Here is a 13,853-nt window from a genome sequence, read left to right on the forward strand (position 1 = left end):
ACGATAGAATTAGAAGGCAAAACAACAAAGGTTAGTTTTATAAAGGCAAAAGGTCTTTAAACAGATCACTTATCATTGATTGCAAAACATTAATTAATGGAATTTTGCACAGTAGAATTGTTTTAGGAACATTGAATCATGTCAATATGAAGGAAGCTTTGTGAAAATCTGAATATATATTCTTCATAAGATAAACTTGCAGTTATTGAAAAATGTTTCCCTTGTTGAACTTTTTTTTAAAATTTTTTTTTATACTATTTTGAGAAAACTTTGTATCAGCTATTTACACTTATATTTTGCAGTGTTACTTTGAAAATTGCCTATTAAATTGCTCACAGGTGCAGAAGTTACCTAATTTTTTTCACACTATTTTTAGCAGTGGAAGTAGTAACTACATCTCCATTTTCTTTAAATATGTTATCACTTTCAAAACAGCATTTTGTCTTAAGAAGCAATTACTTCTTCCAAAAAAATATACGAAGTGGATTCTATTCATTGAGGATTCTAAATAAAAATTTCTTAAAGACAGCCAGTGTATACATTTCATGTTTCAAAATTGTTCTTATTGCAGTATTATGCAGTTGTAGGAAGTGTGTAAATTTTTCTTTCCTTTTAGAACCCTAAGGTAATAATATCAACAATGTGTCCATTCACATTTATTCATAAAGACACTGACCCTTTTTCAGCTACTACATTTTAAGAAGTGACAGGTTCACATCATAATTTGCAAATCTGAATTTTCTTTTTCTGAGTCTTTAAGCCTATCATTACTGGTGCATTGTCGACCCCAAGTGCAATTTCTTTTAAAGTTTTATTAATTAGCAGTATTAAAGCCTGTCAAATCTCCTTCTAAACTGGTGACAAGTACACCAAACTAAATTTCTGAAGACTGGATTTAAAAAAAAAAAAAAGAAAAGAAAAGAAACAATAACTGGACACAGTTTTGCATCTGTATTAATGTAGAGACACATAATAGAGCTGTTTTAATGCAATCAGTACCTGAAGATTTATTTTTACAGCCATTTCTTTAACCCTTTCGCGACGGCGCACCTTTGTTTAAGACGCTCGTACGGGACGGAAGGGAATTGAAGACAGTCACTGTACAGGATGGAGGTTTTGCATCGCTAAGCCTAATTTTATAAAAAAAAAATTAGAAAAAAAAAAAAAAAAAAAAAGAGTTTTGCTTCTAGCATCATAATTTTGACATCATTTTAGATTATTATTTGAGCTCTTATATATGTGAAATTAACACCCAATAACTTTTTTCTTTATTTTACATGAAAATATTATTAAAAAATTGCTTATCTTATAAAATAATTTTTGGAAGTGCTATTCAAATTATTCCAAAGTTTTAATTGATAAAATCCATCAATACAGTTTTAAATTGATAGAACAATACAATAAAGACTATTTACAGTAAGAAGTAACAAAATTTAAATGAAGACTGAGTGTGGTAAATCTCGAAGCACAGAGAAGTATCACTTTCTAACTCTTAGAAAAAGTATCACTTTCTAACTCTTAGAAAAAGTATCACTTTCTAACTCTTTAGAAAATGAATCATCACTCTCATCTGCGTTAATAAATGGTTCATTGACCATATGAGGGTATTCTTCCTCTGATAAATAGTGCCTTTTCGCCATAATAGACTGGAGGTGAGGCTTTCCGAAATAAAAAGAGAAGAACCAGAAATATATCTGAAGGGCAATGCAAAACGTAACAGTACTCCACATACTAACCCTAAAAGCCCGTACATAGTAAAGGAAAAAATAGAATAAAAAAGGAATTGGATATAAATCAGACACGCGAATGTTTTTTTTATTAGCACACAGCGATTTAAAGAGCTCACATCTGTTTACACTTTCCCTCCGCCCCCACCCTCGCAAGAGCTGATGAGTAAAATACCAAAGTCAAGTAGAATATATCAAACTCAAGGTCAGGAACCTAAAACTGTGTTCATTTCAAAAGCAATAGACATAGGATGCCAACTAGTAGTCTTCAGAAAAACGTTCTAGCTTAAAATGCGTATACGCATCACCTGTCTTCTGAATGCAATCTCTAGTGATGCGTAGATGGGACACCTGGCTGTAAGACATGTTTTTAGGGAATGCGTATATGGGATGCCCGTCCTGAAAGGGTTAACAATTGCATTTATTTTTGTCCTTGTACTTGAGTATTTCTTAGTGATTTAGCAATCCGGAAATATTTTTCTAAAATAAAGCTGCAGCATGATCCAATGCATTCAGTGGCAGGTTGCACTCCAGCATAAAGGCAGAGAACAAGCATAATTATATTAATAACATTTTAGCCCTTTATTTCCACAGAAAAATTAATTTTTTTGCTTTTTTTTTTTTTTTTTTTTCCAATACAACTCGTGTTGCTCTTGTGTTTTTGCGAATGCATATGTTTAAGAACATTGGCCATTTCCACAGCACGAAACTGAAGATTGCAATAACAAATGGTACACTTTGCAAATATATTACATTTCCTTGATGAAATAATAGGAGAAAGTCATGTGCATATGATTTTTTAAAAGTATACAAGCATTTTACCTTTTTCACGGACATAACTATTTCTTAAGCTATTTCTTGCACTAAGACGAATAAAATAACCACCTCAACCTTTGTGCTCATTGACTAATATATGACGCTTGATGTGATATTAAATAACTGGAACAGGACATTTTCAGACATGTGCTCTCACTTATAAAGCAGAAGTGCACCATAAGTCTCACTGATGAAACTGTTTTCTTTTATATGTAACCTAGAGAAAACCAAGAGCTTTCAGGCATCCAAAATCACATTTTTTGGGTGTAAATAGAAATAAATTAAGCCAAGCTACATAAAAATCATAAGAAATACTAAGAATAAGAAAAAGCCAGGAGAATTATGTTGTAAATCATGTTAGCAGGAGTACGGTTGAAAATACAGAATCTCCTGCTTAATCCGAAGAGTAGGCAACTCTGTAACTGTATTGCCATATATCATGAAATTTATTGAGGCACACAATTTTTTTAAAAACCTTACTGACTCTTTTGAAGCTGTCAAGACGGCATAGTAGTTGGTGACAGCGGCTGCCAGACAGATCTGCCCAGATTAAATCCCACAGAAAGCATGAATGTTTGTAAATGTCTATGGCAGGTACTGTACTTGCACAACATATGGTGAAATTCTGGTGTTTTGTCACTTATAATTGTACCTTAACTCTTTTAGATCATCTTGTTTATGCAAATAGGAAATATTCTAATTTTTGTTTCAGAAAAAAACATATACTTACCCCTTAAAAGAGTAGCTAAATCATACAATGTTGTATCATCATCATTACCAGTCCATCGTTTCAAATGCAAAGCATTTCTGGGTTGCAGTTTAAATGATTTCTCATTCCAGTCCACAAATATTACTTTAGATAAATCCCTGTTTAAGCATGATAGATCCTATAAAATAAAGTTTTCTTTAATGGAAACAAATGCAAAGGATAAAAAATAAGGCAAAATGTTAAATAAATATTTGTTATTATTTATTACTTTGCTATCATTTACATTTGATGTTTGAACTGCATTATTTACGTATGGCCTCCTATTATATATACATACACTAGATTTTTTAAAGAAACATTTGTGACAATTTGAAAAACTCGCATATGAATAGCCTAGGAACATACAAAAGTTGATTTAAAAGTTGATAATGTGGCCATTATGAATAGGTAAAATATACATAAAAAACTAATCCATTTCATCAATTACTACCATTACACCAAACAGACCCAAAGTTATAACATAAAATTTCCCTTTCTTTACGTCTAGTATTAATAGCAAAGTATATTTAAAATATGCAGTGTTTTATATTACTTATAATAATGATGATGCAAGTAAAGGTAAACAAATAATTCATTTTATAAATGCAGAACAAAAATTTAAGTACCAACAAATACATTAAAGAACTAAAAATAGTCTTTGGTACTTCTTTGTTATATAAGCCCCTAATCTTTTAGATCTGTGCCTATATAAGCCCCTAATCTTTTAGATCTGTGCCAAGATCTCAGCTATAATTTTGAAAGCTTTCTCAGCTCATGAAGTGAGAATAAACAAATAAATAAGAGTAAAAATAAACAACACAATGTATACACATGTCATTTCCTAAGAATATTTTTAGGAATCTTTTTCTTATACTTATTATTATTATTTTATGACATGCAATTATTCCAGTTAATTGCAGCATTTTCATGCATATTAAGTTGTTTGTTACATCATTTCATGGACGTCAACTTCTCTAGCTAAGAATACATAAATTGAATAGCAATGATGAACAAATTCTAGAACTGCTGAACCAATTTCCAACAAGGAGGCCCTTCTTCTTTTTGTAATTTTTAACATTGCACCTCCAAACAGTTTCATCTTTAATGTACAGTTTCATTATGTGGCCATTTTTGCATACTCGTTTTCGTTTGTCAGATAAAAGACCTCCTTCTTGAAAAAATTATATCACATCGATCTCATTACTTGATAAATTAAAAGATTATTAACATCATATTCGCAAAAAAAGCAACAAATATATTTTTTAATGAACAATGTGAATTTTAAAACATCATGCTAGTGAAAAACTTGGCTGGCAGTAGTTAAATTTCTGGGAAGTAAAAACTTAGACATAGATTTCAATAGTACAGCAGGTCCCTTTCTATACCTAATGTTTTCAATATTTCATTCTATACTCGCATTAAATTCAACACTTGAAAAGGTAAGTATATTTCAAGGAAAGTGGGTTTAGTGCTCAGACATTCTTTGTGTGAACAAGATCTCTTATATTAATTTAGAAATCAAACAATGACACAAAAAAAAAAAAAATCTGAAAGGTTTCAGATTTTAAATTAAGTCCAAAGGGGCATTTTTTTTAATGCTTTGTGTGTTACCTTTATTTAGCTTACATGTTCTTTGCAATTAAACCATAAATTTCAGTTCAATAGCAATGTCGCAAAATAATTTTTAAATGAGACTATCTTTAGAATTTCCGATACACAGTTCCGCGCGCTGGAGATAAAAAGGTCCCCCCCTGGTAGATTGTTGCCATTGCTTGCTTTTAAATCGTTGAGTTTGTTACTCAAAAATTCGTTAAAGTTTTACAAAATATAAAATCGATAATAAATCAAATTCCAAATTTCAAATCAAATTAGGATTACGTCATTCAAAATTCGATGGCTCTATGTACCGTTGCTTTATCACAATGCATATATATATATACACACACATACATTTATGCATATATGTCATAATAAAAGCAAAGGAAAAGACAGAACACTGCAGATACGTGATTAGACCCATATTGAAGAAGATTTTGATTGCGTAGTATGCTAGTGATGCTAACTTGATAATATCTAAAGAACTTGGCAGTCGAGACAGTTTTAATTCCATTTTTATTTGCACTTGATATTTGTGGCCACAATCACTTGGCAATCTAGTCGTGTCTTTCCACGGAAGATTTACATTTTTGATATTGTTAAGATAGAAAGCAAGCCAGTGAAATTACATCTTAGCACAGTAGAGAGCAAAAGCTGAAGTGTGTAGTTATGAAGGATGGAAGCACGGCGAAGAGAAAAGTTTTGGTTTACAATGGCAGTTTCAGTTCTTAAATATTACGTCATCAGAGTTGCGCGGGCCATAGAGTGATCTAGAAATGATGCAATACAGAGAAATATTACGATTTTAGAATAGAAAGGAAGAATTAATGTTTATAGTTATATTATAATTCTGATTCATATAATTTTATCTTACATATTCCCCCTTCAAAAAGAAAAAGGCGTAGTGACAGAGAAGCCTTTTTAAAGAGAGTTAAAACACTAGCAAATGTTAAAAAAAAAAAAAAAAAAAAAAAAAAAAAAAAAAAAAAATTTGTCCTGTAAAGTATAATTTATATATATCAATTTTTTTAATTAATTTTTTAATTTTTAGAGTCCTATTGAATTTTTCAGCACTTCAGTCCAAAAGTCTTTTTGTTTGAGAGTTCACATAATCATAATTCTTCAGGGAAGGTTCTTGTTATTACAGAATATCACAAAATCAACTTTTACATAATCATTACTTATAACTAAATGCACATAAATATTTATAACATTAATTTTCATATTGATAAATTATATTTTAATACCATATAATAATAGGAATAATCTTCAGAAAATATGGTTTCACCGTTATTATCTTTCAGTTACAATTCCTGTATTTTACCAACTGGAAGGCCTCGCAATACTTCTAAACAAACCATATCCATCAATAGGGCTGTCCTCTTGAGCTAACTAGTGTGTTCTATGCACTGGTGGCCCAGGGTGCCTAGGCAGTTATTTGAAAAGGCCTCCGTTCCTTGCCCATTTTGAAGTACGACGTCATCTTAGGAAAGTAAGCGGCAGCAGCATGGATGAAAAGCGTCTTACCAGCAAGAGAGCTAACGCAGAAAGAAAAGGGCAGAGTATCATAGAACTTCAGAGGAAGAAGGGTGGGAGTCGTAAAAGTTTCAGTTCACAGTTCTGGTTTACAATTAATTTGATTGGACAAGAGGCATCTGCATTAAAACATTACATAAGATAGAAAAGTCTGGAACCTGTGAGAAGAGATGAATTTAGGGGCAGATTACCAAATTTAGAATGTTAATTTTGAGGTCGTCAATTATTTTTTGGAAACAGCTATCATATTTTGTTATATCTTACATAGATACATGCATTTATGCAGATATATTAGATATGTATATACAGATGCATATATACATACATTCATACAGAGATATTATAGAGAAATATACATACATTTATGCAGATTTTTCATTATTCAATTTCTTCAAATATAATGCAGGACTCTAACATTTGGTGGCAACAGTTTGAAAAGTGAAATGGACATTTATAGTGATTCAACGCAAATCACAAAGCGAAAATGATAGTCCTTCAGGGAAAAAGCCCCTCTGGACTAAAAATCAGCATTATATTAGCAAATTTTCACAGGACTAGTTTCAATGGTTTTGCCGAACCATCATCCTCAGCTGCCAAAGCGCAAATGAACGAGATAAGGTAAGATAAGAATGCCTGGACAATAGTCAAGCTACTGCCGCCATCTATTGATGAAACGAGAACTAAAACATAATTTCCTTGAAGGCTGAAGGAAAAGATGGGATTGGAATTAGGATCGTTAACAAGAACAGAAAGATTTTTTTTGAATGTGAAATGCCTTTAGAAAATCTAATTCATGATTGGAAGATGTTTTCTGATTAATTATAGCTCTAGAAAAATTGAAAGTGTGATTTTCAGACCAACAATGCTGGGCAACAGAGGACTTCTGTGTTTCTTTTTTCAAACATATACCTCATGTTTCTTAAAGCAAAATTTTAAAGCAATCTTAATTTGGCCAATGTAAATTAAATCACACTGGCAAGGAGGGTTCTTGAGTATGGAACTCTGAATTTTTTTTATTTTTCATAAATTTTTTTATCTTAAATCAGTTTTAATTACAGGGTTGGCACTCGAACAGGAGAAAGAAATACCCTGACTTTTCCAGGTGTGTTTCAAGAAAATTGCAGGCTACCTGCGTAGTGCGCGTTGGCTGTGCTAAGCGTAAATTAGTACAGTCAAAAGTCGTTAATTCAGACACCCATAATCCGGACCTCAAAGCTACAAACTTTCTGCGCATGTGTCGCGTTGGCGCGTGCGAATAAGACCTTCATGGCTGCAAATATGCGTGTGCGCAAGCACATAATACGTTTACGAATGCGTGTTTAATGTATAACGGATGGTATAAGCTAACCTAAATTATCTAATTCAATTAATGTTGCAGATTGCGTTGTTCCTTAATCTTCGAATTGGATCCGGCTTATTATTTTTTGCAGACTGTTAAAGCAATTTTATAAAAGTAAGCTTGAACTTTCGATTATGTCAAATAGAATTTCCGATATATATTTACTAATATGTAAAGGATCTACAAAGCAAAAGTATGTTTTGAAATCCGAAATCTGTTTATCAATTTCACGCTGCTCTGCAGCAAGGGGGGGGAGAAAAGCTGCGGTGCACAGCGAATTGGAAGTTGATCTGTCAGCACTATCCTTATCTTCAGGCCAGATGTTTCTATTTTATTTGGCTTATAATTCCTTACTAAATGTAGTATTTCATCTCGATGTACTCCGTCTTTGATATGATTTAAATCAAGTTCCTCGTCATTATAATTCGCTTCCGATAGTGAAGAAAGTGACACAGAGGTTATTGAAAACGAAAAAATTTCGATTGACAAATTAGTCGGTATTCTCGACTCAGCAATTATAAGACTTGAACAGCGGAACTTTGTAACTAAACAAGAAATTATGTCTGTTTAATAGAATTAAAGAGAAAGTATTATCACATGAAACGAAGCAACTTAAACAACTTACATTGAAAGAAATGTTTAATAAAGTAAACAAATAAATATTAAGCTTTATCTTTTTGTAAATTTTCATATCCTTTAGATCATAATTGTTCTTCATTTCATAAATTGCGGTTTCATATTTTTAATTTTGTAATTTCTGCATGCCATCTTACCAGATTTTAACTGATGATCTATAATCCGGAAAAATCAATAATCCGGATCGCCGAAGTCCCGACAAGTCCGGATTAACGACTTTTGACTGTACCACATGAAAACACAAAAATTTTCCAATTACATATGCCTTTATATATGCATATATATATGTATGCATATAATCCCTAAAGCATTACTTCTATAACTATAATAGGAGTTGTTTTTGCCCCTGAGAACTGATATTAGAATCTGCCCAATCAGGGTTTAAATATGTCTTTTCTGCAAACATTTTGCAGCTAAAGGAAGAAAGAAATATATTTAATGACTCTTAAAAATTAATTCAAGCATTTTACATTTATTTAGCAGCATACATGAGTAAAAAATATGTGCACTAAATTTCATGATGGTATGCCATCATATTGCTAGAATTAGTTTCGCAAGTATACCAGAGAAAATTGTCTGAAACTTGAAAGTATTATTAACTAATAATAAATATATTTAGATGGAAGAAAACACATTAAATAATAAGAATAACATTAAAATAAAGTCTACTACTTAAGGATTAAAAACTGAATTTAAAAAATTGACAATATTTTGGCAAATATATATGTATTAAATGGTTAGCCTAATGGTTAGTGACTGATTACTGTTTTACTGCAAAATGATAAATATGGCATTCAAGAAAGAAGAAAAGGTTTAAAAGATTTTGTTTTATATGAAAATGGGAGAAATTTACTTTTGTTGAAAATGAAGTGCATATATGCGTGTGAATCTCTAGATTCTCAAGGTTACTGGAAACCAAAGATGCTGGAAACTTGCTTTGCCTTTAGCCTAAGTGACTGATTATTGTTTTACTGCAAAATGATAAATAAGGCATTCAAGAAAGAAGAAAAGGTTTAAAAGATTTTGTTTTATATGAAAAAGGGAGAAATTGACTTTCGTTGAAAATGAAAGGCATATATGCGTGTGAATCTCTAGGTTCTCAAGGTTACTGGAAACTTTCTTTGCCTTTCTAAAAGACAATCTGATTGGCGCTGCAAAAAGTGGCTCTATGCCAGCTATCCTAATGACATTCAAGCGATACATGATTCGCCAAAAAAGTTAACACTTCATATGGCACAAAAATCACTTTTTTAGAAATCGCAGTGTGAAATTCCCTGACTTTTCCCAGTTTTCCAGGTACCATAGCAACAATGTAATTAGAATTGCAACTCCTTAAGCTAAATTATGCCATTAGTCTATTTAACATGGGCATTTTCTTTTACATACAAGCTTTTTCAAAGCCTAATTTGGTTCTCCATTTACTGTGCAGTTCACCAAATTTAGAATTCAATACCAACACATGATTTCACTTCTACTTCAGGTACTTTTTAAAAAAAAAAGCTATGGATTTCTACTACCTTAGCACAGAGTTTTTTTTTTCTTTTTTTTTTTTTTTTTTTTTTTTTTTGTCATGTAGTAGATCACTGACAGATAATGATGATAATATAAAAACATTTTACATTTAACATGTCTCTAAGTATTTCATTTGTCAAATGCATTACATGCACATTTTTTATAAAAATGATTTCCACTACTCTACTGTACAACTATTAAAGCATTTTCATCAAGTATTCAACACTGGAACCATACACTACAACATGTTAATGATAATTCTGCAATTAGCACAAACACAGAATGCTTTTATTCAGCTTACTTTTACATGGTGTCCATCCATGTACCTTGTTGCATCTCGGAATAGTCTATACATAATATAGCCATTAGGATCCAAAGAGTCAATGATTGGGAAAGCAGTCTAAAAAGGAAGAAAAATAATGACATAAGCATAATAGCTGACATATTCTGAGACTGAAAATATATGTTTCTAAGATATTAAAAAAAAAAGAAAAGCATACTCTCTGATTATTTGCATTTCCTAACACACTATGTTGCCAAAATAGGGAACCTATGATTCTGAAAAAATATATTTATGTGGAACCCCAAGTACGCACACACGCAGTAGACAAGCCAAACCTGACGGCGATTAGTGTTATTTTCTTGGGGGGGGGGAGTTGCATTGAATAGTCATTAGTGTTTGATTTTGCTGCATTAACTGCATTTTTTTTTTTTTTTTTTTTTTTCTTTTAAGGAATTAAACTATGGAGTTTACCGGATGATGAAAAAGAAAGCATTTAATTATTTCATAAATATGGCCTAACAATAGAAAATGCAAAAATTCTCATTCTGTACTTCACAAACAATCAAATTTTATGGATCAAAATTTGTGTAATCATCTGATTTTGAAGCAAAAACAGATCACTGTGTACATGGTAAAACAACAATGTGTGCAATGCCAAATTTGTAATTATCTGATTTTTTAAAAAAGTGAAAACAGATCACTTATGTACATGAAGAGAATGAGAGTGTGAAAAGTGCCAAATTTGTGAATTCTCTGTTTTTTAAGTGAAAATATCTCACTGTACACATGGAGAGAATGACAGTGCGTGCAGTGCCAAGTTGTTTCACAATGTCAAGTTTCTACATTCTCTGATGTTTTTTGAAGCTAAAACAGATTGCTTTGTAATGGGCAGAACAGAAAGATGTAAAATAAAGGTGTTTTATTACAGATGATTGTGTTTTTAATTTTTTATGCTACTTGCTCCTTTATATAATCCTTAGTAAGCCACCATTTTTGAAAATGACTACTGTCTTTATGTGTTTCAGCTTGATGAAAAATTAATTGCCAATGAGTAAACTGACAGCAAAGTATATAGATATATATTTAAAAAACAAACTGTAATACAGCAAAACAGTACAGCTGGTATAACTATTCATTATTGATGTAAGTACTACAGTACAGAGTAATGGCACTCTAGTGCAATTCATTCAAAATATAACCATTTATCCACTTTAAGCAAATTCTGCTTTAAGAAACACATTTTAATTCTCCTTCAACTTTTTTACACTAAAAGTTAACAACAACAATAATCTAAGAAAATTAACAAAAGAAATCTGACATTAAAAATGGTTATTTAAAATTATTAAATGTTAAGTAAAAGTTAGCTAATGACACTGAAAAAAGAAATTAGAATTTTCACTAATAGAAAAATACAGTATTTGCATCAATCCTCCAAGCCACATGACTGCCTTTATTCCACCGTCAGGCATTATTGTTATTTAATATGTATTTAGTATACAAATGTGTCATTTTCTGATTTTCTTTATAGTGACTTAAGAAATATCATTTTAGTAAATGGAAGATTATGAAAACAGAACACAAAATATATAGCATTAAAATAATAATTAAAAAAAAAAAAGAAAAAAAAAAAGAAGAAGAAGAAGAAGAAGACAGCCTTCCTTTTTTCTTTTATAGAGCAAAGATGAAGAAGAATAAAATGATTGTTCTGCTTTCTGTTGTGAAAACACATTTAAAAGTTTTTTTTTTTTTTTTTTTTTTTTCTCCAATGGAATATAAATGAATGTGATGAGAAATGAAATAGTGAAATATGAAAAAAAAAAATTTTTTTTATTACCTACAGCACTAGCAAATGAAGTTAATATAAAAATGAAAAATATAGCATATGCAATTTCCATCCCCCCAACGGCAAGTCCAAACCCTTCACAGACATTGGCCAGTACTGAAGACAGAAGCGGTGGTCACTTTATTATGGTGGCACCTAATAGGCAGGCTACCTTTGCCTCCTTTGATGGGACAGACAAATATGCCCATGCCTTTTCCAGGATTCAAACCCGGGCCCTTTGGTATTGCAGTCACTTCCCCTAACCACCATACTATCTGGGAAGCATATGCAAATATATTTTCAAATGCAGCCGCAAAAAGGTGAAGTAAAACTTTCAAAAGTATAATTGCTTATTTTAATTTACTATGGTAGTTTTTGTTATATTTTCAAACCTAACAAATCAGCATTATTATCCATTTAAAGACAGCTGAAGTAAATATAATTTTATATTAACGTATTATACTTACGAAACCCTGTTCACTCGTATAAATGACAACTTCAAAAAGTGGAGGTCCCGCCTGTTGCAAAAAATAATCTACACCAGGTCTTTTTTTAAATCGCCAACCAGTTTGATACTACAAAATACAAAATCAGTGATAAATACAATAAGATTATGAATAAATACTTTAGAAAACTATTGTTACATTTTATATTCATATTTTACAGCAATTTAATATTTGTACATCACACGTTATCACAGAAATTAAATACGCGGGCAATCCCAAAAAAAAAGGTCTCCTATTTTTTGGGGACGTAGAGAAAGTTTTAATATGGTTGTTGGCAACACTGTTGTGAGTGGTGCCTTTTCCGCTACCACATAAGCACGCAAGCACTTGGCTCGGATGCTCAGTCTTGGCTTGGCAGCAATTCGAAATGGAGCTCCCGATAAACGTTACCGCCAGGTGCGAAGTGTGCGCAGTTATTCAATTTTGAACGCAAAAGGCGTTAAACCGGTTGAAATTCACCGCCTATTGACGGAAGTGTATGGACAGTCGTGCATGGATGTCAAAAACGTTCACAAGTGGTGTAGAGAGATTACAGCTGGTCGTACTGAAATTCATGATGAAGAAAGGAGCGGGAGGCCGTCAATTGCCGACGAGACAATCGCGAAAGTTGAGTGCAATTTTTGAGTTCATATTCGTTGAGTTTCGCGATTGTTGAGTTCGTAAAATGCGTAAAGATCGGAGGATCATCCGGATGCTCCTGAAGCTCCTCAACACTTCCTGAAGGGCATGGCGGCAAGCTGGTATGACATGGGCATTGTAAAACTGCCACAGCATCTACAAAAATGCATCGACCGAAATGGCGATTATGTTGAAAAATAAAGCATTCTTCAATCTTTAAAGTGATGTAGCAATTATAGAAAATAAACGGTTCTTTGTATATCTAAAAATATAGGAGACCTTTTTTTGGGGATTGCCCTCGTATCAAACAAAAGTCCATTCAAATGATCTTATAATTAAAGCTTACAGAAATTTTTATGATACATTAAATATGTACTTACTGACAGAACTTATAACAATTATTTACACTACTAAAATAACATACAAACTCAATTTTGACATATAATAATTACAGTAAAACTCAGTAGATAAAACTTATGTATTATCCCATTGACCATGAAACTGTTACCAAGTAGTACGATTTAATTCCAATTACAGATAAAGGTGAAGTAACAAAACACTTGTAACATTTATGCTTTACCCAACTGATTCTCAATGAGTTGTGAGTTGCTTTCTGTTTTTGAACAAGACTATAAACTAACTGTTGTTTCATTTTTTTCTTGCATTTTGAAAAAAATATATATATAAATTGTGGACCTGCCTTCTACAGAATAG

The 13,853-nt window shown here is 31.7% G+C and overlaps 1 protein-coding gene across 2 annotated transcripts in view; it reads right to left on the reverse strand.

The window, feature by feature from the left end:
• Positions 1–13,853, reverse strand: part of LOC118199657 (mitochondrial import inner membrane translocase subunit TIM50-like) — a 94,518-nt gene that overhangs the window by 55,063 nt on the left and 25,602 nt on the right. For both annotated transcript variants that reach the window (XM_035371555.2, XM_035371553.2), the window contains exons 6-8: positions 12,483–12,590; positions 10,212–10,310; positions 3,274–3,430 (exon numbers count right to left, since the gene is read on the reverse strand). In XM_035371555.2, coding sequence (XP_035227446.1) covers positions 3,274–3,430; positions 10,212–10,310; positions 12,483–12,590 — 364 coding nt within the window. The remainder of the gene's footprint in view (positions 1–3,273; positions 3,431–10,211; positions 10,311–12,482; positions 12,591–13,853) is intronic.

The sequence above is a fragment of the Stegodyphus dumicola genome, chromosome 9 (genome assembly GCF_044657685.1).
Source record: "Stegodyphus dumicola isolate Sdum_Otavi_A_Nest chromosome 9, ASM4465768v1".
Taxonomy (NCBI): domain Eukaryota; kingdom Metazoa; phylum Arthropoda; class Arachnida; order Araneae; family Eresidae; genus Stegodyphus; species Stegodyphus dumicola.